Source organism: Pelobates fuscus, chromosome 8 (genome assembly GCF_036172605.1).
Source record: "Pelobates fuscus isolate aPelFus1 chromosome 8, aPelFus1.pri, whole genome shotgun sequence".
In the NCBI taxonomy this organism is placed as follows: Eukaryota; Metazoa; Chordata; class Amphibia; order Anura; family Pelobatidae; genus Pelobates; species Pelobates fuscus.
This window is the reverse complement of record NC_086324.1, coordinates 30439326-30466941: the sequence shown is the minus strand read 5'-3', so window position 1 is coordinate 30466941 and position 27616 is coordinate 30439326. Positions and strand designations below refer to the sequence as shown.

At 38.7% G+C, this 27616-nt stretch overlaps 1 protein-coding gene across 1 annotated transcript in view; it reads right to left on the bottom strand.

Annotated features, from left to right (window-relative positions):
* Nucleotides 1-27616, bottom strand: part of GPD2 (glycerol-3-phosphate dehydrogenase 2) — a 230804-nt gene that overhangs the window by 24370 nt on the left and 178818 nt on the right. Inside the window, exon 18 of the mRNA XM_063429620.1 lies at nt 9972-10038. Within this exon, the coding sequence (XP_063285690.1) occupies nt 10023-10038 (16 nt within the window). The 3' untranslated portion in view covers nt 9972-10022. The remainder of the gene's footprint in view (nt 1-9971; nt 10039-27616) is intronic.

Below are 27616 nucleotides of genomic sequence, written 5' to 3'. Positions count from 1 at the left end.
GCTTGTGTGCAGTTTATAAGTCATGGAAAAAATCACTTCATTCAACATGCTAAGCACCATAACCACTGTCTCCCTTGGAGCAGGAAGTTCTAGCAAAGAGTTTTTCCTTTAACTCTACTGAGCTAAGCCCTGCCATGCGGGGCCGACTCATTGGCTGAGAGCATGAAGTGAGCGTTCTCAACCAATTAGCACCTACCTGAACCCCCAGGTTTAACCCCAGTGCATGAACTTCTGACTGCAGAAAAGACAACCACCCAGCGGACCCATGTAAGTCATCCAACCATTTTTAAATGCAGCTCTAGTTGGGCTAATTAAGAAATTATCATAGGTGGCATCTTATAATAGAGCCACATATAAAGTCACTTTGCTTTGTATTAAGAACATCTCTACTGCCATTGCTTGTCTTTGAAGATTGCACGGCTGTGGGCTTGAATTTATATAGGTGCCAGCGCTATTCATGAAAAGTCAAAGCCATTAATTAGAAAGACTGTCACCGTAGCCTTGGCCATGCAGTGTATCTCCCACCTGAATCAACAGATGGATTTAATCACATGATCACTTAGTATCTCTTTTGTTTGTCAAAGACGCAGTTTACGTAGTGTTCTCTCCATGTACTTATAAAAACACAGACTCCTAAAATTCATGTTCTTTGCTAATACTTACTGTAGGCTCTGCCTGTCTGCTACCTTCATATTTGTGGTTTGGAACAACTCCCTCCAGGCTCCGTTCTTGACCTTCACAAGAATCTTGTCTGCTACAGTTCAAAGTTAGCTGCGGTTTCAGAATTTGCTATTTTCAGGTTTCACAACTGTCTGCTATTAAATCTCTAGTGAAAGCTGTTTTAACAATGACATAGGGCAAGATGTATAAATAAAGATGCAGTTGATATCACTAAACATGGTCCCTTAAGTCTTGTTTTTGCTTGCGCTCAGTAGCATTTATATAGATGTCTATATGTGTTTTATAACACTGATACGTAATCCTGCAATGCACCTTTAAGTGATCACGTCTTCAACTCACAGAACTAGTAATGTTTTAAATGTCTTTTGAACCAAAATGTTGACTACAAATAATAAAGTGATAATGTTTTATGGAGCAGTAAAGTCTTAATTTTTGTTTAGCCGTAGAATCAATATAGTGTATCGTGATTTGCTGCATAACCCTGAAATAGTAAGTTCTGAGTTTAGTCAAAGCCATTATTAGAGTCCATAAAACCTTGTCTACCTGACCCATAGATGGAAACCAGAGTGATAAGTTTGGGCATATTATGAGTCTGTATTTAGTGAAAGGTTTTGCATTCTATTTTACACATCACAGTTTTGTTTTGTTTTCAAATTAAATACAGAATTATGCAACAGGCGTGAGAGTTCAATACTTTGTATACCGGGTACTGTAGCCACAATATATATTGATTAAGTACAAATACTTAGCCACACAATGACTGCACCAAGTGATGCACGTTACCACTGGGACTGACTTGGGATTTAGACAGTTCAATAGGAATCTGTTCTTTAGAGGCAACCACAAAATTACAAGACAACACAGTCAATCTGCTATGTATTGTTACATAGTTTGCTGTGCATTGCTCTGGTTCTGCATCACTCTTTATTGTAAAGGGATACTCCAATACCCAAATAAAAATATACAATAAATAATTCACTGTTTAGAAAATATGCCCCCAATGAAGACGTGTATGCATTTAATTAAATATTTTTTTTCGATTGGGGATATATATTTCGAAAACATCTTTAACCCCTTAAGGACACATGACGTGTGTGACATGTCATGATTCCCTTTTATTCCAGAAGTTTGGTCCTTAAGGGGTTAAAGAGTTGCAGATCTCGTTTGAAGCGTTTGCAATCCTCCCATCCAACCCAGCCCAGCCTTTCTATGACCTGTCTAATCACAATCTTTCCAATACAGCTTGAAAGTCTTTGCCGGCATCAGTTGCAATCTGTACTTTTGAAAAATGAAAAAAAAAAAGGGGGATCACACTCTTCACACATATAGCACTTCATCAAGTGTCCTTTTTTTTTTTTTTAATTCTTTATTTTGGTTGTGCACGGAATGAACAAACAGCCGGCGTGTGCCACAACAGCGACATCCGGTAGAATAGGTGAACATTGGTATTACATGTTATGGCATTTGATATACAGGCACATTTTTTATAATATTTATATGATCTCTAGAACAGTAGTTTAGGTTCACGTTTGGTTTTGAATATGGTAGCATAATGCACATGTCATGGAGAAATAGGTAGAGAAGAGACATAGGAGGAGAGCATGGCTTGTGCATGAGAATGTACATAGAAGGTTAAATAATAATAAAATAAAATTAACAGGATAACAGTACTCATTACTAGCGTGTATGTGTTAGTGAGTTGCATGCTGTAGTCTAGGAGTGCTTAACACATAATGATTATTGGGTTCGGCACGTCTGAAGTTTACATGCTATGTTCGTCTGTGGTTGTGATTGCAGGCACAACTATTTATATTAGTTCAACATTTCACTGCTGTGTATAAATCAACAAATGTGTTTAAAACAAAGTTTTAATAGTAATCTAACACAAGTATGTCGTGACATGGGTGTTGGAGCAGGTAGCCCAAGCCGTGACTTGTCATCTAACATTAAGCTGACCAGTGATGGCCTATAGGCTATACCAGGGGTAGGCAACCTTCGGCTCTACAGATGTTGTGGACTACATCTCCCTTGATGCTTTGCCAGCAATATGGCTGTAAAAGCATTATGGGAGATGTCGTCCAAAACATCTGTAGAGCCGAAGGTTGCCTACCCCTGGGCTATACCAATGCACATTTTCGTTGGGGGTCAAGAATTGTACACCTTTAAACTTAATTGCAGTATGACAATAGAAAACAACACATCAGTTAACGAGGCATGCGTTTAGTATTATGGCTGGCTTCACTTTGCTGGCATGGATATGACTATGACAATGTAAAAATGTAAACAGCCTAAAGAAGCCTAGGCAGGACATGTGGTAATTACTGCATCCATGGTGCAAGTGGGGTTGGTTTGGTTTAGGCGGTTTCAATAGGTGCATGTGTCCCCTGCCCCCATGTCCCATGAATTAAGTACTATAAACGTGAAAAGTCAAAAAATGCAAAGTCAACAGTGATATAGTTTAACTGGAAAGGTGGTATTTAGGAACTTATAAACAGTCACCATTGCTCCCGTGTTAACAGGAGGGATTATTAAGGGTTCCGCTCGCGTCTGTCAACCGATGCCACACAAAGTCCAGATTTGGTACGGCGGCTTGGTACCGAGCTCCTCTTTCCTCCCTATTTTCTTCTGGGTTCTCTCCCCAGTGGGTCATGAATGAGCTCTCCACTGTTTTCGTCCCCCGGGGTTCTGCCTCGCTGCATCTCGATCAGCGTCGCCGTGGGCTTTGCGGGTGGTAGCATGCAGGTTCGTACTTTGCTGGTCCACGGTTTCTGGGACAGCTGAGTGAGGGGTAGGTCCGTGCTTCTCCTGTGGCACGGGATCGTGGATTGCGGCAATCGAGGGACTCGGCACCGTTTCCCGCCTTTTTTTAAAGCTTTGGCATTGATTCATTTTGGAGGTCGCTCTGGGTTTGCGAGGGGGATGCCATTGCAGGGTGCGTCGTGTGGACAGGCGGATCCACGCCACCATCACTCTCATCGCCATCCAGTAAGGTTGCCTACAGGCTTTGAGCTTTGCCCAGAGATAGGTGCTTAGCAGGCTTATAAAGTCCTTTGTGCGCTTGGGTGGTGCGATGTGTGGGTGCTTGTTCTGAGGCCGCAGCCGCAACGCCATTTTAGTTGGGTCTTGTAAGCTTCGTCTGGTTGATGACTTTGTCGCTTGTGCAGGTGTGTTTGTGGGGGTATTCGTCCCCAGCGAGGACCGGGATGTCCCCCGCCGGTCCATAGGGGGGTAGCAGGGCTATGATGGGCTTCCGCTTAGGAGTGCGCCTCGGGTCGGGAGATCGGGCGTCTTCCTCAGGCTTCAGGCTTTGCTCCAGTTTAGGCCGCATGGCCGTTTGAGGTTTTTCTGCGGTGCTTCGGTGCCGTAATGTGTATCATTACGTTCACAATGCTGTTCTGTATCTGGTCCCGGTCACCGGTTGCCGCTAATGCGATTGTGTCGGTCGGTGGCTTCACACTTTTGTCCGTGGTTGCCGGAGCTCTCAAAATGTGCGGCTGGCCATCTTGGCTGTCAGGCCCCGCCCCCCATCAAGTGTCCTTTTTGAATATGTCCTGGGGGTGTTTCTTACCTACTTATTGAGTAACAACCACCTTTTAAAGAAACCTTGTTACATTGCATCCTCCCTGTCTTATTATCACAGGAAACACTGGCCATAGCAACTAGAATGTAAGGGTAGCTTGGGCAGTGTATACACTAATCCGAATGTGAGCTGTGCTCTGATTAACAAATTGAGGGCCCGAAGTCTATTGAACATAAGAATGACCTCTCTCTGCCCCAGAACAATTGTACTTGGGAACTCTACAGTCAATGACCCATAGGATAAAATCCTTTTGCCTGATGCCCTATTGTTTGGGCAGTAACTCCTTGTACCACTTGCTTTTCCAACAGATTTCTCTGTGCTCTGTTTATAAAAGCAAATGGGAATTATTTGATCAGACCGGTTCTCCTTTAAGCACAGAAAACACAAATGATAATTTTGAAATGAATTGCTCTAAAATGTTTAGCTTCAATCCCATGAAGCCCCTAGCCTAGCTTTAAGGACACCAACAGAGAGTTGTGGTCTTCAAAAAGTCTAATTCCAAAAGAAATCAACAGACATACTGTTAGAAATACAACCAACTGAAGACAGACACATTGAGACACATAGAGTGCAAAGAGAATTTCTGATGCCCAGTTACCAAGCTTAATATTAAAGAAACTGAATGCGCATTCAGTACTTCATAAATCCTGAAGTCAGATTCTGTACGGCACCTGTTTTCTCACAGTGTGAAAAAGACTCAAAGGATTTGAAAAACTCAAGGTAAAGTAGATTATCATCATTCATTTCTGATTACTTAATCGGTGCCATCAGGTCTTCACTGAGCATTTGATTTGATTAATTCTCAAAGTTTGGGGTTCTTGCTTCTGAACACCAAATAAAACCACTGGCATGCATGGGAATAGTGGGAAATATTCATTCGGAAATATCACCCGCAGACAAAGTCAAAACAAACAAAGGATGACAACAAAGATCATGTTAACTAGTTTTGCAGCCAACCAATGTTCTACATTTTTTTTTTTCATAATCCTAGTAAAATCCATATGGTAAATTTTAAAGTACATTATGTTAAGCCATCACTTGCTAATATTTGGCATTTCTGTAAACCTGGTGGCAATCCCCATAGTAGTTTCTCTACCTGGAAAAAATAAGTCTGGTTCAATATTTATTGCGATCATATGAGGTGATGTTCACTATATCCCATGTCTGCTTTGGATTTCTTTAACCCCTTAAGGACACATGACATGTGTGACATGTCATGATTCCCTTTTATTTCAGAAGTTTGTCCTTAAGGGGTTAATAGCTTGTTGGAGAGAGTGAGTTGTACACGTTCGGTTCAGAAATTTCGGTCCTTTTGAATCATATTATGTGATGATCGAAAGTTTTTAGGGACATCAGAAATTTGGTTGGATGTCGATTTTGGCTCAGCCAAATGTCGATTCAGGGAACCAAATTAGAAGAACAAACCAAAAAGTTGCGAAAATGGGCCAATCAGTGTGCTGAAAAGTATTTTCATAATATAATAATATACATTTTGCAGTACATTGATAGTGATGCATATATAGATAGATATTTTACTGAATTGCAGTTCAATCTGAAAGCAATTTCCATGTCTAGTGAACCTGGCCATATAGTATTTGGTCATAGGAGACCCTGGAATCTACAGTGAGATTATTCATAGGTTTGTTTGCACTATATAAAAAAAATAATAAAAAAAAAACATAAAAAGGGGCGTCAAGACCTAAGGCAAAGAAGGTTACTGTAAAAAGAAATATGTTGTACATTAAATGGTTAAAAAATTTTAACTGGCGTACCATCAGTTCTCCAACTGTTCTCTACCTGCATATATATATGTATATACATACAAGAAAACTGCTCTGTAAAACTTTAAACCAACTATTCCTTGCTCTAATCAATTGTCCTCCGTTAGTTCAAAATTAGGAAGTCCCTAAAACGAGAAGAAACCAGACCAAACTTCAGTACTTGCCTTGGAAACATCTAGACGAGTTTCATAGCTAGAATGTGAAACTCACAGTCACGTCATAAAACCCACAGATTACCCAACTGATTATTCTAATAATTACTCTGCCAAATATCTTTCAATTGAGTGTTATATCAAAGGATAAGGAAGACCCCCAAAAATGTTAAAAAAAAAATAAAATGGACTACAAGGCTAAGGAGGAATGATGGTTTATTCTTTTAAATTATTTCTGAGAGACACCTGGGACCAAAGACTGGGCACCTTATACCAAGCTCCACTGGAAAAGTTATATTAACAGTATGACAAATTGTTACAGACATCATCCTCCAGTTTTACAAGTTCAGCATCTTTGAACCCCTAACTTAATTTTATCAGGCTCCCCCAGATCCCGAGCAATATGGCTGGCATCACACTTTTTAAATATGTGTTGTTCATGCTGGAAATGTTGAAGGTTTGACAGTATTATTTATTTATTTTTGTTTGTGTGTGTTCAATATTGTGCTTTCCTTGCTGATCTCATGGGAACATATGATCGTTAGGTATAGATTTAACAGTCAATGAGCTTTCATAGCATGTTAAGCCTACCAAGCGTGTTATAGCGTGTTAGCCTACCAATGGTTTCTGCTGTGTAATTAACCACCGTGTAATGGCAGCCGGAAAAAAATTCTCTTACCGGTGGATTTACCGTGCCTCATAGACTCAAGCCATTGATAGTTGGAATAAGGATTTTATTTAACTATTAAATTTCCATAATGGCAGGTAACAGATTAAAATAGAAAGTGTCTTCTTTCCCTCAAGATATCATCCGACAATTATCAACAAATCACTATGCAATTAAAACTGATTTTTAATTTTGGCTATATTTTCTCTCATCTCTGCGTCTCAATGAAAGGAAGCAGACAGAATAGATTGCTGGCTTCAAATTATCAACATAAAGTAAGCTTTAACTAATACCACATAGTCCAATTTTTCTTCCATGTGTGATGTATAGACTCAGTTTAAGCATTATATAAACACATTGCACTGCAGGTCTGGTTAGTACTGATATGAAATGCCTTTGACTGCCGTGTTTGTGTTTGTGTACATAAGTCTGAATTATGTCTGAGACGGTAGGGTATATCATGCTGTGGCTGTTAACAAAGCTCTAGAGAAGATTAAAAACACACGTTTAATAATTTCGGAGAGAAATAATAAGTTACAGAATTTTTATTTCTTTTTCTTGGACTTTTTTCACATGAGAACAATTTTCATTATATTTCCTAAAGTAGAAAAAAAGATATATGTTCTAGATGAATACTTAATAGCTTACCTTGAACAGAAATGTCACTTTTATATAAAGATCCACCCAGAGAACATTTGTCAGATGGTAGAGCATAATAAAAGAAAATAAAGAGTTACTAAACTCGAGTACTCCCTCCTTTAGAGTCTTCCATCCTCCAGACTTACCATAAGTCATGACTCTTTTGTACATCAGAGAATGCATGTGACACAGAATGAAGATCTGTGAACGTTCTCACAAGATCCTTCACACATCCTCCTAATTTCATAGCAGAAGTAATGGCCAGTGACCCTCCTTTTGTATTCTCCAGCCAGTGGTTTAGCAGACATATGCCATCACTCATGGCACAATGAGCAGGGGCATGGCGGATGTATAAAAAAGTGGGGGCATGTATTCTAAATGGCGAGCAGCAAGTGGCTAACAACTAGGCAGTTGTTTCTGCCCGATCACTAGTACGTTGTTATATTAACCTCAGTGCCCCCAATTTAAATAAAAAGTGATCTGTCCACACCACCTCCACGGTGGTGCTTTTTTATTTTGAAATAATGCCCCTACAGTGGGGCTCATGCAGTGGGAACGTAGCGTCCGTGCCCCAACCCGTGGGTATCAGGTAGAGGACAATAAATTAAAAATGGGGGTGGATATGGGTGGACATGATATGCTGCAAGGCTTTCTGCAGAGGTGAGTTGGTGGCTTTCCCCAGCAGGGACCGGGATATGCCCCACCGGTCCAGAGGCCACGAGACATGCTTGGCCGCATGGTGGGAGATGGGACCTCGCTGGCTATCGACAAGATTCGGGCATCCCTTGGATTAGGATTGGATTAGGGTAGTGCTCTGGTCTCTCGGGGGCCCCTATTGGGGCAGTAGTTAGAGGTTCAAGCTCGTTTTTTGTCCCCACGCCAGACTTTTTTCATGATCAAGTTCAACCTATGCATTGGGGCATAAGTGTACTTGGGAGGCCTTGCAGAAAACAACCTGTAGTGTTTTCTTGCAATAACCAACAACAGGCTCCCCTAAATCACAAACAAATGTGTGTGCAAAAGTGAAAATCAAAAAATTACCACCACACATTTTCTCCAATTGTTTTTGGCTAAAACGGTTGCATTAAATGCTTTAAAACACTCCATATACAATACCTTGGGGTGTCAACTTTTCAAATATATGCACGTTCATGGCAAGAAAATAAATGGGGATATGTAAAAAGGCCCACATAAAGAAGATAAGCAAAGAAGATATGTCAAATTTAAAAAACACATGTCAGAAGTTTGGCATTGCACCCACCAAACAACAAACAAACCTAGGCATAGGTGGTATCACTGTACACAGGAGATGTTGCTGAACACATATTGGGGCGTTCTTTGTCAGTAACACATAACAGGAGCTGATAGTCCATGCCTAAAGTACAATGTGAAAAACAAAACAAAAAAATGACTACCCAAAAGTTTGACAAATACTGGTGGTAGAATTAGTGCATGGAAAGTGTTAAAATGCCACCATTTGAAATACCCTAGGGTGTCTACTTTTAAAAAATATATGGTTTGTCGGGGGTAAATTACATTGGCCAGCTTAAAAAATGTCCCAAATAGGACATGGGTGCATGATGACCAGCTGTGAAAATTCCAAGTTGGAAAACTGGAATGCGCACCTTCCAAATAAGGTCATTTATCCCCCAGAGAACCCGACACACCTATACATGGGTGGTATCACTGTACTCAGGAGATGTTGCTAAACACATATTGGGGTGTTCTTCGGCAGTAACCCTTAATATTATCAGTACATGTATTCTTAAATTGCTATGTGTGTCACAATATCACCAATTTTTTTTTTTTTTTGGCATAGATTGTATATAAATGTATACATGTGAAGTGTTATTCAGGGTTTCCTGGCATATATCATCGTTACAATGTAACCTTCGTTAATTTTGAAGAAAAAAAAATGGTTTGCAAATAGCAAAGTGCTACTTGTACTTATTGCCCTATAACTTGCAAACAAAAGCTAAGAACTTGTTAACATTGGGTATTTCTAAACTCAGGACACAATTTAGAAACGATTTAGCATGAGTTCTTTTTTTTGGTGGTTGTAGATGTGTAACAGATTTAGGGGGTCAAAGTTAGAAAAAGTTTAAAAAAAAAAAATACAAAATCATTATATTTTATATTTTATAGTACATTTTATGATATGATGAACATAATGGTATCTTTAGAAAGACCATTTAATGGCAAGAAAAATGGTGTATAATATGTGTGGGTAAAGTAAATGAGTAAGAGGAAAATTACAGCTAAACACAAACAAACAAACACTGCAGAAATGTAAAAACAGCCCCGGTCCTTAACGGTAAGAAAATGGAAAAACGGTCTGGTCACTAAGGGGTTCATTTTCTCGTCTTACTTATTTGTAAGCTTGGGTTCCCTAGGAAGGCTTGCAACTTTTGGCCTGGGCCATGTACAATCAAATGGTGCTGTTTTGCACCCAAAGAAAAATTGGCACTTACCTGTTCGACTGTGCTGTCCCATCACAGAAACCACAGTGTTCCGTGCTCACCCTATTCATCCTTCATTCTGGGGAAAGAAAAAAAAAATCCATTCAGTTATCAATCGTTCTTTGGAGGTCCACTCTAGGTAGCACTCTACAACACTGCTAATGTTAAAGAGTCGCAGTAACGTATAGCTCAGTAATTTATGTATTAATGCCTAATTTGAGGCTGCTATAACCAGTAAAATACAGATGAGAATCTGCAGTCTATGTTTTATCACTGCAAATATAATCATAATGACTTATGACATAGTTTTATTACGTTTCCTACACTTTTATTGGTTAAATTGGACAAACAAATTCAGATTCATTACGATACAAAAAAATAAAAATAATCAAGGTCACATTGACATTTTTAAACATTATAAAAACCTGCAAGATAGTACGCTTGAATTTATCTAGAATTCTATGTCAATACTTTTAATAGGCATAAATCAAGTGTAAAACAGAATAATTTTTGATGTGTAACATTAGCGAGGTTCTATAGAATCCACAACTACAGCATGCAGTCCTGTTTAGTCTATGCAGATCCACAGACGTACATAAAAATATATATATATATATAAAAAAAAGTCTTAACTCTCAAATATGACAATATGATGAATACATACAGGTAATCCTTCACTCTACCTAACACTAAAAAAAGGACTGATTATACTGACAGTCCTCACAATTCAGGAACAATAATCTGCCATTTGATAACGATACAAACACTTTATGGCTACAGTGATTGGCATATAAAATAGTATTTTAATTTATATTTCATTTTGAAATATTTATAATCTGAGCTATGGTTCCAATTACAAAGAATTGTTTATATATTTATATTTATAATTTTTTTTATGGATTCCGGTCAATGGTTTAGGAAAAAAGTCACATCTTTTAGTAAAAAAAAATAAAAAAATTAGTAAAAATAAAAAAAAAATTAGAAAATCTTAAATGTCTATTTTGGGGAAGGGGGTGTCGGAGAAAACAAGATGCAATATCGGATAATAAAATCTAAAATAAATAAATTGCAGTTCCAGTTTCAAATTGATCCATTGGTTCGAAGTAGCTTTTAAATAGCGGTTAACTGGGGAACCCTGTGGAGTTCAAAAGGTGGATTGGCCTCGTTTAAAATGGGGCCTTTTAAATAATGCCATTGTAGAAAGCTTTTCGCAGCCATGTAATTCATTGGTTCTGGAAAAGAAAATTGCACATTTTTCACCAGATTAGCAGAAATTAACTGGTACGTCAGAACTAGAGTCTGAGCATTTAATTTACTTTAACCATTTAATCCCTGGAGAAGTGGGCGCAATACTTTTTTTATACTTATCATGGTATATTATATTATATAAAACGCGCTTTGACGTACAGAAGAATAAAAAAAAGTCATCATTTTTATTTTACTTATTTTTAATCAATTATCTATATTTTTTTAATAACAGACATTCCAAAGCCATCGAAATAAATCTAAATATCTACATGTGTAAATTTATATTATTGTTATTTATATTTTTGCAAGATGTCAACAAAATCGACAGCACATAACAATAAAACCAATATAAAACAAGGTGGTGTATGAGATACATGATATGCAGTATAGTATAATAATAGATATATAGGGATACAGAATGTCAGACGGAATGGTCTTAGCGACCAGGCTGCGTAACACTAACAGGGATATTAACTAACGTGAGAATTGTCAGTAGATCAGAGAATTCAAAGTGAATTTAAAATTTGGGAAAAAAATTGATATATGTCGAATAATTCTTCAGGAAGACAACATGCTATATAAATATAGCAAATCACCTATTTAATATACAAAGTTATGAAAAACTAATAAGAAAGATAAAATAAATAAACTTTGTTTCTCCTGTGCAGCTCTCTCGCCATCACCAACATATGCAGGGGTTGGGGGGTTGGAAAAAGGAAGATTACTTAACAGCTAATAAGCATTAAGAGGTCTGCTAGGGTCAACTCATGGATGCATAAATGAGTCATTTTCTTATCTCCCGTGCCTGGCACTTAGTGAATAGCACAATAGAACAAGTAGAGGCTATTTCGAAGCAGTTCGATTTAACCACCTCCATGCAGATTTGAAAATGCAGCTGAAAAGTTAGTGCTTAGTATCAGTTTAATTTGATTTCTATCAGTCTTTTAGAAGAAAGCAATACTGATGGCACAAAAAATACTCATCAACTCTATCAGCCTTAAAATAGAACGGTCACTTCCAAAAATATTTAATATTATACCTGCTTATCCCCTATATTTAACCCCTTAAGGACTGGACTGTTTTTGCGATGTACATTTGCGACCAGGCCTCTTTTTATACTTTTGTGGTGTTTGTGTTTAGCTGTAATTTTCCGTTCTCTCATTTACTGTTCCTATACAAATTATATGTTGTTTTTTTCAGGACAAAAAAAAGGCTTTCTTTACATACCATTATTTATATAATCTCATGTAATTTAATTTAAAAAAAATGAAAAAATATGATGAAAAAAATGAAAAAAATACATGTTTTTTGGCTTTTACTTGAAAAATCTTTTACTCATCTACAAAAGCGAATAAAAAAAACTGCTAAATAGATTCGAAATTTTGTCCTGAGTTTTAAAATATCCAGTGTTTACATGCTTTTTTGCAAGTTATAGGGCTATAGGTACAAGTAGGATATTGTGGTTTTAATTTTTTTTTTCAAATTTATCAATAGTGACATTGTAACACTATTATCTGTCAAAATTCTCTGAATAACACCCCACATGTACATATTTTTTAAAGTAGACAACCCAGGGTATTCAATATGGGGTATGTCCAGTCTTTTTTAGTAGCCACCTAGTCGCAAACACTGGCCAAAGTTAGCGTTCATATTTGTTTGTGTGTGAAAAAGTAAAAAACTCATCTGTGCTACTACTTTGGCTACTCTGGATTACATTAAACATCTAAAGCACTTTAGCTTGCTGGAGTGCTTTGTGTGTTAAGAGTTTGTCCTTTTTAATTTTAAAAGTATGTGCAGATTTCAATAGAAATTGGTACTTTTATACATTAACCTTGTTACACCCTCTTGACTGTCAATCAGAGAGCCAGTCATGTTACTTCCTGGCAAAAGGCAGCAACTACCCAGAGCACCTGCTTTGCAAAGACTTCTTATTGAGCTGCATTGGATGTCTATGATTGGACAGCCACAGAAATTCTGGGCTAGCAAAGAAGAGTAGGGCTCGCAAAAACTGCAGATATGAGATCTGCATCGTTTGCAAGCTATTTAGATATACCCCCAACAAAAATGCATTATTAAATGCATGCTTAGTTGTCATAAATATGCCAGTCATTGGTATAAGCTCTGACCTTTGCACCTGGCAATCAGCATAGATAAAACATACAGAAAAGAGAAGAAAAAAAATGAAACAATGCTTCAATTTCTGCTCCGCCATGTGCCCTGGCTGTGCCTGGATTAAACTGGATTGTGATGTAATTTGCTAAATCTGTAATAAAAAGTGTAAAAGAAAATGGAAATTACTATAGTGCCAGGAATACAAAAGCTATGTTCTTGGCACTATAACTCTCTCTGCCTCCCCTCCCCATCCCTCCCCCCTTCAGTAAATAAAGAGTTAAAATCCTCGGCGCTGGGTCGCAGCTCCGCCTCCTCTGACCCTCTTCAAGCGGGCGAGTGTCGCACACGCATTAGGCCTCCCCATAGGAAAGCATTGAACCAGTCAGATACCGGACCAGATAAGTCTGTTAACAGCTAGGGGGCATCAGACAGCCACTGAAGGCAGACTTAGTGCTTCAATGTAAACATTGGACAGTTTCTCTGGTTTTACATTGCAGCACTAAGTGCAATAGGGACACTGCACCCAGACCACTTATATTAGCTGAGATGTTCTGGGTGCCAGTAGTATCCCTTTAACACTAGATTTAGGTTATTCAATAGTATAATTTCCAGAGAAGTGACTGTTCCTTATTAAAGTTTTGCTCTCAGCTTTGCTCTCAGAAATGTTTTTTTCACTTGCATCGCAACATTGAACATTTTAAAAAAAAAAGAAAAAAATGCTGAACATAGAACCAACCTGTAGAATTCAGTCCATAATAGAAGAACTGGATAAATAGCAGTTTTGTGAAACATTTTTACACACTCGCAGGATAGCAAGTTCAATTTAAAGGGACACATTAGTCACCAGAACAACTTAATGAAGCAGTTTTGGTGTATAGAACATGCACCTGTAGTCTGACTGCTCAATTCTCTGCCATTTACGAGTTAAATCAATTTGTTTATACAGCCTTAGTCACACCTTCCTGCATGGGACTGACACAGCCTTCCTAAACACTTCCTGTAAAGAGTCATCTAATGTTTACACTTCCTTAATTGCTAATTCTGATTAATTTAGAATTTCATATCAACTGTTCTGTTAATAGCTTGCTCGACCTCTCGTATGTGATTAAAGTTCAATATAGAGAGCAGGAAATAAAAAAAACATTTAAAATAAGTTAAATCTGAATGAAAACCAATTTTTTTCATGTAGGCTGCATCAGTCCCAGCCTGGGTAGGTGAAGGAAGCTAAGGCTATATAAAGAGAAACAACGTTATTTAACTCCTAAATGGCAGATAATTCAGCAGTGAAAGAGGAATGATCTATACACAAAAACTGTTTCAATAAACTAAAGTTGTTTTGGTGACTATTGTATCCATTTAAGAGTCAACCAAGTCTTACTCAATAGAGGAGAACGAAAGTGTTGCAAGATCCCAAAAAACAACAATTAATTTTTCTTCCTAAAACGTGCCATCACTGCCGATTCAAATTTTCTCCACACCCTTTCTGTTTGAAACGATAAGTTTCAGTGTTATCTTATTTTAACCATTCCATAAAGAAATATGGTTTGCATGTTTTTTCTTTTGCAAAACTTGTGGCTAATGTTATCATGCTAATGCAGGTGCATGGGGTGCATTTAGTTTGGTGTCCATTGTTCCTGACAGCTGGCAAAGCCTCCTTAGGGTTAATGATATTTTTTTATAAATGATTCTCATTCGCAGTCTTCATGCAAAGATGGTTAAAATGCGGGTGTTTGATAATATGTTCAGTTGGCTACAACATGTGATGTCCGGACTAATCATAATTAGATAGTATGGCGTTTTGGTCTTTATCTTAGTCTTGTTCATAAAAAAAAAAAACTTTAAGATTGTATATACCTTCTAACATTCCAAATGGACAAAGATGGACACTTTAATTTTAGGGGTGTGAGCGGGAGCATGGGCAGGGGTGGGCTTTTCTGAGAATTTTTTGTTGATTTACTAATAACAAATGAAATTTCGAATAAATACAATGTATCTTATTTACACAGACTGATTTCTAAACAAATAAATTTTGGTTTAAAGGGAAACTCGTTTTCCTGGCGGTATAACGTCCCCCTCCTTCGCGCCCCCCTTGCACTAGGATTTCCACATAGAAAAGCATTATTCAATACTTTCCTATGGGGCTTTGGGTGATGTTTGACATTCCCATGTATAGCGTGAGGACGTCCAGCGTCAGTTAGGTGATCAAAAAACAAAAAACAGCCTGGAAGTCCCTCTAGTGGCTGTCTGGTAGACAGTCATTATAGGTGGAGTTAACCCTAGTAGGTAATTATTGCAGTTTCTTAAAAATCAATGAGCTGAAGTGGTCTGGGTGCTGATAGTGTCCATTTAAAGACATATTACTGTGCATATTATTGCTGTGGATCTCTGTTATACATTTAGACACACCAACAATATAGAGCCCTGGAAAAGAGAGATTTCAGGATAGAAAAGAGAGACAGAGAGAATTGGACCCAAAATAAGGACTGTACTTACTATATAGGGGCACTTGGGAGGTATGAATTTAGGTCATCCTAATGGGACTGAGATTTCCAGCAAACTCAGTCTGCCAAATCTATAAGCTGGTTTACTCAGCATATACAACATCTGTATCTACTGGAATTCACTGTAGATGTAACACAATAAATATACCAATCTACATTACAACAGTCAATGTCAGGCTGACACAATTATTAACAAGATACAGTCTTTTCTTTGGTAGAAATATATCGAAAAAAATGTATTTCATCTCCAAAAAACTCATCCATTCTATTTCTCATAATTCAAGTAAAAGTCTTCAGCTGGTTAAGCCGTCCTAGGCTCGAATTTATCTTGGTAGAGCAGTATTTGTTTGAAACATACTGTAATTATATCATACATGTTGTATCCATATCTTTAGACCCTCATTAATTTTTCAGAGAATAGATTAGCATTTTAAGGCAAACAAGGTGTACATTGTTAGTGGGACATGACCCCGCTGTCATCAAATTATATCCATGATTAATGATCGTTAGTATCACAGAGCTAAAAGTTTGAGTGATAATGAATAGATTATTAAATGGATAAGGAAAAAATGAATCAAGAAAATGAGAATCACAGCTGATGCTCGAAAATTATTTTTGATAACACATAACCTGGGAATAAAACCTCAACATCAGGCCAAAAACATTGACATGTTTTATATTTTATTAATTATTTACAAAATAATATTGTTATCAAAATAGCTTCATAATGATAAAATTACATATTTTCCAGATAATTTAATACTGCAGTAAGATATGTACAATGTGTGTGCATTTTGAGATGATGGCATTGTTTGAATACATTTTTCTTAATTAATATTCCCTGGAGGACCGCATTGAGGTATAATTCTCATCCAGGGAAATCCAATTTCCCCCTTGCTTTATTTTGGTATGACAGTGAGAACAGGGAATTAACGGAGTTTTGAAAATAAAAACAACCCACCTCTCTTACTGCCTTTCTCTTTAACATGAACTGTGATACATTTAAGAAGAGACAATAGGATTTTGCTGACAGGTTATTCCACAATAACTGTCATGAGATGTCAAGGCCTGACTTACGCAAATCCAAACATTTTTACTCTAAAATTGTCACTAACACTAGACATATTCTAGGATACTGAAACTTACTAACCGTCCATCTCCTAAGCACAATGGAAAAAATGATTATTTTTTTATCATCATTATTTTTTTTTATCTTTGCTGTATGTCTTATTCTGATTCACACCTACAGTAGACTAGAATACCATATTGTTTGACTGTTCTATTATTTAAAGGGTAAAAAGTCAATAGCCCAAGCAGAACATTTGAGTACTGGCTTCCCCAAGATCTGGACCCTTAACCCCTTACGGACACATGACATGTGTGACATGTCATGATTCCCTTTTATTCCAGAAGTTTTATCCTTAAGGGGTTAAACGGATGATCTAAGCATCAAAACAACTTTAGCTTAGTGAAACACTTTTAGTGTATAGTCCATGTGTAGTTCATGCCCCTGAAGTCTAACTGCTTAATTCTCTGCCATTTAAGAGTTAAATTACTTTTGTTTCTGTTTACGTAGCTCTAGTTACACCTCCCCTGGCTGTGACTCACACTGCCTTCTTGAAAAAAGACTTATTTTCAATCAGATCTTACAGCACAGTGTAGCTACTTTAGAAGCTAATAGATCCTGCTCTGTTAATTTAACTGTAATTATACATAGTAGACTGTTGCAGGCTCTAGCAAGAAGTTAACAAAGCAGACAGTACGAAATTGTAAATTAAACTCACTGTGAATTAAGAAAATATTTAGACCCTTTTTTAAGAAGTGTGTAGGGAGGCTGTGTAAGCCACAGCCAGGGGAGGTGTGGCTTACACAGCTAAGGCTGCATAAAAAAAGGTGATTTAACTCCCAAGTAGCAGAGAATTGAATGCTGAGACTGCAGGGGCACAATCTATACACAATAACCACTTCATTAAGCTAAAGTAGTTTTGGTCTTTAGAGTGTCCCTTTAACAAGTCCCCGTTTTCAAGACATTTATTTTTTAAAGCTTGACGACTGAATAAAAATGAGTTGGGCCTTTCATTGCCCATCCTGCTTCAAAGCATCTTTGTAATGTGATTGGATTCAACGTTCCAGCCAATCACATTGCTGCATTAAGGGGGCTACCTGCTGCCTGAGAACTCTGGGACAATGAAAGTCCTTTGCGCAGAATTCTAGAATGCTCCTGACCCTGTATTTGTGATATTATTTTATATTATTTTGTTCAATTGTTTCTTTAAAGCAAAAAAAAAAAACTTTATAAAAGGATTGCTTATGTTTTATAATAACATTTCCCAAAATCAGATCATATACAGAATAAGACATGGAAATATAAAACAACAGAATAACCTATACTTTTGATGTTGCTTGTGCCGTCACACATAACTGCACACCTTATTTCCTCCTAATTGAGTTTTCCGAAGCACAGTGCAAAAGACTATCCTATTATAGAGTCAACACTATTTCACATATATTTCCACTCCAGAATATTTACTCATAACCTGGGTCTCGTGTTTCCATATAATTATCAAAAGTGTCACTTGCTATTCTGGCTATCCTTTCACTCATGCATACCAAATTCCAAACAACATCATAGGGCAGCTATAAAAGCAGAGAGCACACAATTTCCTATCTTGAATCGACTTTAACAGTTTGAGTGCCGAGGGGTATTGAAATATGCCATACCAATAAGTGTGAAAACTTGCATTTGTCCACGTTAGCCTTTGACACTTCATAAGTTGTTTATTGAAACACTTTGATTTCCATTTACTGTACTAGGTAATTAAACAAAAAATCCTATTAAAATATTGCAAAAATAAATGTTTCTATTAACCCAAAATGTTAAAATGTTAGCAAACTAGCAGTAACGGCAGTGATATCTTGTAGACAACAAAAGCAGTTGCTTAAGGGGATACTACAGTGGCAGGAATACAAACCTGTATTCCTATCACTGTAGCTCAGGGATGTATTTACCACAAGGCAAACAAGGCATTTGCCTAGGGCGGCACCCCTAGCTCCCAGACAAATGCCTGGTTTGAAACATAGAAACATAGAATGTGACGGCAGATAAGAACCATTCGACCCATCTAGTCTGCCCAATTTTCTAAATACTTTCATTAGTCCCTGGCCTTATCTTATAGTTAGGATAGCCTTATGCCTATCCCACACATGCTTAAACTCCTTTACTGTGTTAACCTCTACCACTTCAGCTGGACGGCTATTCCATGCATCCACTACCCTCTCAGTAAAGTAATACTTCCTGATATTATTTTTAAACCTTTGTCCCTCTAATTTAAGACTATGTCCTCTTGTTGTGGTAGATTTTCTTCTTTTAAATATAGTCTCCTCCTTTACTGTGTTGATTCCCTGGGGCTGTTCACCTTACTGTGAGTGAGTGTAGCTGTCAGTGTGTGTCTGCGAGTGAGAATCGGTGTGCCTTTGAGTGTGTGTCAGTGTGTGTATGTCATTTTATGTGTATCTGAGAGTGGGTGTGTCAGTGTGTGTCTGTCATAGGCGTGCGCACGGGGTGTGCCGGGTGTGCCTGGCACACCCTAATCCCCGTGCGCTGCGCATGGATCGAAGCCAGCAGGGAAGATCAAAATAACCAGCAGCATTCTCCCTCTTCCCCCTGCAAAGAAAGGTAATAAGGGGAAAAGGGAGTAAATGTGGTGTAGTTTTTTTATTTTTATTTTATTTAAATAATGAAACAATCAAAATTAATTATATAATTATACTACATAAACTATATTATATTACATAAACTATACCCCACCACTTACTCACTACACCCTATATACACAATGCACCTACACACACTATATACCTTACATACACCCCCTACACACTATACCCCTATACATAACACTACACCTCCTACACTACACCGGACTAATGAGATAGCTCAGTGGGCTAATGCATCATCCCTGGAATCTGTTCAAATCTTGGGTTGCAGGTTCAAATCCTACAATCCAGCACAGAGTTCCGCAGTGCTGGGTGAGGAATCCCAGTCACCTAAAATTATGACACTTTCAATTGGTACATGGAGGACTGCTTTCTAGCTGGAACTGGGGAAAAACTGCCACTCTTCTGCCCAACTCACTGTGGCTTGACTGGGGGTCCTTCTGGAGCTTTCTATCCTAACTATAAGATAAGGCCAGGGACTAATGAAAGTATTTAGAAAATTGGGCAGACTAGATGGGCCGATTGGTTCTTACCAGCCAGAACATTCTATGTTTCTTTGCACCTACACACACTACACACTCTACCCCCTATATACACACTACACCCTCTGCACTCACACACTCTATACCCCCTATACACTGCACTCAACTACACAAACTCTATACTCCCTATAAACACACGTATTACACTACACACACACACACACAAAAGCACTACACACTCCCCTATATACCCCTATAAACACCTCACCACTGCATTCATACTATGCCGATATACACCTCCTGTGCACCCACTACTCCCCTAAATACACACTACACCCCTATTATTACCACACCAATACACACATGTGCACAACACCTATACGCATACACACAATGCCATCCACTGCAACTCCTAGATACATGAAATACAGTCCTTACATGCAAACGCAACACACCACTAGGCACACACACTCTAAAGACCCTATAAACACACATATTATACAGCCCAAAAACACACCTATACACTACAGGACCCAGCTACATATTATACACCACAAACAGACCCCTTTACACTCTACAGCATAACCGGTCTCCTCTACACACATGCAATCACATAAAAAAACATCCAAACACATATAACACCGCAGGGAGCATTCCCACACGTGCAAAACACACGTTAACAATCCTTTTCCACTAATGGGGACACCAGAGACAAGTCACTAGGACTTTTTCTCTATCAGACAGCACTGAATGCTCTGGTGGGGTATCACACTAACATAACAATTGGGAGGGTGGGGGGTGCTTGTCAATGGTGGCGATATAACGTGCCACATTTCTGGCCCACCCTTCCTAGTGGGCTGCTCTGCCTGGGCTTACTTTTTGTCCCAGTCCAGCCCTGTTCACCGGCCCACAGGCAGGAGAGGACTCGGGGAGCTCTAGCCAGCAGTTCCGCTGGGTTCCTCTTGCGAGGTCAGAGCATTGCCACGGCCACGCTCAGATCTCGTGAGAGTGAACTCTAGCTCTGCAGGCTAGAGTTCACTCACTAGGACCACCAGGGATCAGGCATAGCAGCACAGACACACATGCACTAACAGCACCCTCACACACACACACAGCAGTATGCGTATGTATATATATATCTATATATATATACATATATATAGATATATATATACATGCACACATATATATGCGGCGTGTGTGTTTGTGCTTTAGGGTGCACACCCTAATGCAATAGGCTGCGCACGCCTATGGTGTCTGTCAGTGAAAGTGTGTGTTGGTTAAACAGTGTGTGCCAATGACTGTATGTGTGTGCCAATGACTGTATCTGTCAGTGAGTGTATATCAGTGCATGTATCAATGAGGGCATGTGTCTGTCAGTCAACAAAAAGGCCTTGACACGAATTGGGGGGGGGGCAATTTAGATTTTGGGGGTACCCGAATTTCATCATGCCTAGGGCAGCACAAATCCAAAATACACCACTGCTGTAGCTCCCTCGCGCACACACCTCTTTGTGGTGTAATGGTCAAAAAACCCTTACTGTCTTTACCGATTCCAGGACTGATGTCCTTTCGATGTCACCCTACAAAGGGGGGGCACTAATCCACTAATTCGTTTGGAATTATCACTTTAGTATATAACTAGGAGAGATAAAAGAAATTGGTTTGCGCTAATAATACAGAAAATAGGCAGCGGCCTTACAGAGGGTAACCCTCTAACCCTCTATGGTAGAAATGTACAACAAGAAAGAGAAAGGCTGCGCCAAATGACAATAAAAAAATATATAAAAATAAATACAAATAAAAAAGTAAAAATACAAATAAAAATTAATTGTTAATAGAAATTGTCCCAATAAATATCAGAGGGTAAGTTGGTTTTTCCACAAATTCCGCTGGTAAGGTATATTCTCTGTTTATAGTAGTTCTGACCGTCTCGTGATATGAAAAACATAAGAAGAGAGGTCCAATCGTGTGGAGGGTAAAAGCTAGTGGTGAAAGCTAGTGGTGAAACGCGTTAATGGTTTTAAATATTGTGTATTTTATATAATAAATAATTTTGGCTAATTTACTGTGCCACTATATATATTTTTATACACACATTTATTTTATTTATCCTTTTCCTGGCATTTTATTTATCTACTTATCATGAGGTGGGGATTATACCACCAACGCTATATCCAGAGTGCAGCGATATCTGCACTCCACTTGTGAGTATATTTTATCTCATTTTTATCAACTATTCCATCGTATTATCAGAGAACACTATTTGCTGTTTTACTTTCCCCCTTCTTCTGAGAGTTGGACATCATCATTTTCCGGAAAGAGCATCCATATATCCTACAAGCGGGGATTATTACGCTGTACGCCTGTTACACTTGAGCTGGCTATAGCTCATTGAAATGTGAGTGTAATATTTATTATTTACTTATTATTATTCAGCTTTTACCCTCCACACGATTGGTCCTCTCTTCTTGTGTTTTTCATATCACGAGACGGTCAGAACTACTATAAACAGAGAATATACCTTACCAGCGGAATTTGTGGAAAAAACAACTTACCCTCTGATATTTATTGGGACAATTTCTATTAACAATTAATTTTTATTTGTATTTTTACTTTTTTATTTGTATTTATTTTTATATATTTTTTTATTGTCATTTGGCGCAGCCTTTCTCTTTCTTGATGTATGTAATATCAGTATCACAATATCTAACCGTGTCTCCACCTGTAAAATATCAACTCAAGGTTCCACTGTGTCCACCGTTCTATCATTACCGAACCATCAAAGCTATGTTGTGCTGGTGTCAACATCTCTATAGATCCTTTGACCACTCTCTCCTTCGAAGAAGAATTACATCTTCATAACAGCACATATGTTGCAAGAGTGTTTAACCCCTTAAGGACACATGATGGAAATATTCCGTCATCATTCCATTTTATTTCAGAAGTTGTGTCCTTAAGTGGTTAATGACATGCACACATTGAAGTCCTATTTTTGGGGACTATATTCTGAGTGTCCCCAGAAACTGGACATCACTAAAAAAATTGAGAATGTGGAATGAAATGGTTAGTAAGTAGAATGCAGTGATAAACTTGCAAATTACCATAAATTGCAGTATTGCTGTCTCTTTAGAGATTTTAAGTAAAATGATGACATACTGTATGTAATGTTTACATGTCCATTCTAATCTTTATTATAGGACAAATATGTGTATGGACAGCAGAAAGTGTACAATTAATTTAGTCACAAATTATTTATGAAATTCTCACACTTTACAAATTAAATTATACAACATTAAATGAGAGCTCATCCAACATGACACAATGCTCCGAGCCGTACTCTTAGATTATTAAAGTCAAAACAAGTGATTTCAAAGTTGGACGTTCTTGGAGTATTACAGCCTGCAGACAATCTCATAGCACTTGAGATATGCTGCTGGAATACATGAATTTTTAGTTATTTATAAAGAGGTTGCATAGATTCAAGGCAACAAACAACAACGAAATTGGTTGGACATTCAGAACGACTGCACAATAGCTCAACATATTATTTGCATTGGTTTGGTCCAATTATATCCTATGTAGATTTTAATATAAGAAACTCCAGTCCCGATTATGCATTATGTAAAGTTATACTTCGTGTGACTTTTCTTTATGTATTTTTATTTTGCTTTTTTTCCTGGCATCACTGTTATCACTGACATTACTATTTTTTTATCATCTAGCGATAGTCCTGGGTCAGGATCATTAACTTGTCACTGTGACTCCTCACGGATCTAAACCTCATAGGACAAAACCGCATAGGACACTGGGAGTCTGGGACATCTTCCTTTTTCCTTCTATAACAAATGGTGCCTCAACTCAACAACTTTGGAGGTTATATATAATAAGTTATGTGTTCTGAAAAGTGGCCTAAATGTGGGACACTCATCATAGAAATGAGTAGAATCAGTAGGCAAATTTCCACCTGTGACTTTGCTCCTTTTGCACTACTATTCAGAACGGACACTTTTCATACATTTCCTTATATATTTCTGGACATATTAACCATAATGAAATCCTGAGCTCAGTTGTGTTCAATAACAGACACGGAGATAAAATGTGTTCCATTATATTAGATAAGAAAGAAGCACTGGCGTACATACCGCGTTTGCATGGGTTGCAGGGGTTGCAGCTGCGAGTGACGGGCCCGGCCACCCTGCGGACCCCTGCGACTGGGTACCCACCTCCATGTTTTGTGGCCCTGGCCCACACGGCAAACCACCGGGGCCACACATGAAGGGCTCCATTGGGTGGTCCATGCTGTCAGGGACACCCGATGGATATGGATTCTCAGGGGACCCGGTCAGCGCCGGGCGCTTTAACAGCGCGACCGGGCCCCCTGTGATGATATCAGAAAGAGCTGGGAGGAAGTGACTGGCCCGGTCACTCCTCCCAGTCATCAAAGAGCCGTGTTGGAGGAAGGAGGAGTCACCACTGGACCCCAGGGAAAGTCACCCTCCCGCAAAAGGTAGGAAAGAGGAGAGTGACTTAGATATTTTGTGTGTGTGTGTGTCTGTCTGTGTGTATGTGTGTGTCTGTATGTGTGTGTCTATGTATGTATGTGTCTGTATGTATGTGTCTCCGTGTGTGTCTGTATGTGTCTGTATGTGTGTGTCTGTATGTGTGTGTCTGTATATGTGTGTGTCTCTGTATGTATGTGTCTGTATCACACACACACATACATACAGAGACACACACACATACATGCAGACTGTATGTGTGTGTGTGTCTGTATGTATGTGTCTGTGTGAATATGTGTGTGTGTCTGTATGTATGGGTGTGTGTGTATGTGTCTGTGTGTGTGTCTGTCGGGGGGTGTGTCTGTTGGGGGGGGTGTCTGTTTGTATGTGTGTGCGTCTGTCTGTGTGTCTGTATGTATGTATGTGTCTGTGTGTCTGTCGGGGGGGGTGTGTCTGTGTGCATGTATGTGTGTGTCTGTCTCTGTGTATGTGTCTGTATGTATGTATGTGTCTGTGTGTATGTGTGTGTGTCTGTATGTATGTGTTTAGGGGGGGCACGGCTAAGGGGGTGGGACCACGGATCAGTTTCGCACCGGGTCCCCATGGATTGTGTGTACGCCACTGGAAAGAAGCCAAGAGCTAAATCCAGGTGTCCCTAGTTTCAAAAGGTTTGTGTACTGTTATTCATGTGCTGAATAACTATCTATACAGAACTTTATAGTGCACTTGCTCAAGCTCTTTTTCATTGTGGGTAGCACTACCTGAAATGAGGTGGTTGAAGAGGCCTCAGTCCAAGGACAGTTTAGAATTGAACATTAGTTAAATTTTGCAGCATTTTTCTAGGGCTCTGTCTACATGATACTTTAGGAAACTTGAGAAATTTCAGGCTACAACTGAACACACCCGGATTTTTGATTATATTCCAGGATATTTTTAGATTTTGAGCTATACTCCATTGTACTTCAAGGCCACCTGTCAGGCAAAGAAGAAATATACTCTGATAAACCAGGGGGTACAGATCAAGGGTAAATTACATTGCCCCTCCTACATATAGTAACTTAAGGCCCTCCCAAAGCCTACCTTATACGAGCCTACCTAATCCTGGTTGGGTGCAGACTGCCCCGGGGCTCTGTAGCTAGGTGGGGTGTTCAGCTCAGTAGGACCCTCTTCCTCATGATTAATGCTGGGCTGTGGGGCTCACCGAGAGGGAAGGCACTTACCTGAGGTCATAGAGCCTAGCGCTGAACACCTTGCCTATCTACAAACACCTGGGCGGTCTGCACCCACCCATTATGGGCTCTGTCCTAAACCTTTCCCTAAGTCTAACTCTAAACCCTAACACGTTCTATAAATCACATTGTGACACCAAGTATCTGAATGAATGCAAAGTATTTCATAATCCAATATTTATAAACTCCACACCTGCAGTATCACCCTCCCCCCCCCCCCCCCAAGCCATGTACTAAACCTTCACCTCACCGCATTAAAACTCTGCACCCACAAAATACCCCCACACTGTGCTCTATGACAAACTCCAAAATGTGGTGCATTACAGTAGCCCCTGGAGGTTTTGTACCTCTCTCAATGCTACAAGGGCCTCAGGGATCACATTGGAATGGTGACAAAATCAGCCTCTCAGCCCACCTAGCAACATCCCTGTTATAGACATAGTCAGTTTTTGCTGCTTCTTCGTTAGTCTTCTTTAATTTCTTCTCAGCTGACAAAACTGAGCAAACCTGGAAACATTTCTAATACCCATGTGGCTGTTTGCTATTTGCTGTGTTGGCTTGACAACCAACCTGCAAGATTTTAACCAGAACGGTTAGGTTGGAGAAACTCTGCAGCTCAGACAAGTTGCAGAATCCGCCTTATTTTGCCCTATTTTGCCCCAAGTCAACTCACAGTTTAGTGAACAATTCCCGTGCACAGTGGGTTAAAAAGAAGAGTGTTTAAGAAAACGCTTAACTTTAACAGCAAGAGTATCTGTTTAAAGTTTATAAAGCATTTCTCACTAAATAATAGCAGCCAAATTATTATCTCTGCTTAAAGCCAGCAGCAAGTAAAGAGGAGAAAAGCCAGTTAAATTGCTGTCCTGGTTACGCTTCTCAAAAAGGGAAATTTCATTCTTCTTTCAAAAATTACTGTGTTTTTCTCAAGATGACATGGAAAAAAAAAAGACATTTAGAAAATAAATGGACACAATGCGTGAGAACCAGCATGCTACCTGGACCCTCAATTTTATCCACTTGAAAAGAGTTCTCCATTAACCATTTCACTACCAGGCACTTAAAATAAAATAGAGGAGGTTAGAACGGGTGTGTCATGATGTCATGTACCATTATTCTAAAACAGGGGACAGATAACTAGCACAAAAAAAATAAAATTTTTGTTCATAGATTATGCTCAAAGTTGACTAAAATCTGAAATGATGTATGCTTACAAAAATATATATTTTTGTAAGCATAAATTGGGAAATCCTGCTGGTTTACTTATTGGGAAGTCCTGCTGGTTTACCGCTGCCGTTCACCCATACATTTTAGAGAGCGCCTACATCTGTGTCTTTTCAAATATATGTAGGTTTTCAAAATTAGTAGATAAAGTACTAAATCCATTTGACTTGAAATTCTTCTGACAAATTAAAAAAACAGATAGAAATATATATCTATCTGTCACAATAACGTAACAGCAAAGGCCCAAATTCACTGCCCAGGTATTCGTATTTCAACTATGGTGTAGAATATTGCATATTCTGTATATTCCTATTCAAATACATATTAAGGTGTGGCTGTCTAATGGGTTAAACAGAACAGATGGTGTTTCCTATTCTGTACCATGAGGTCTCTGGAATTTGCTGTATAAGAGATTTGGGGTGGTCTTTATATGGAGAATTTCCTTATATGGCAAGAGTATGCTCTGACGTCAGTATGGGCACTTCTATATAGTAAGAGAGGGACACGAGGTCTCTCTCTCTCCGCTCTCTTCTCTCTCTGCTCTTAGCTCTTCGCTCTTGGCTCTCTGAGCTCTCTCTGGCTCTCTCTTGATGTAAAGATGTAAGGGTGTAAAGAAGTCCAGCAATTACCATCTGCTGTTGAACA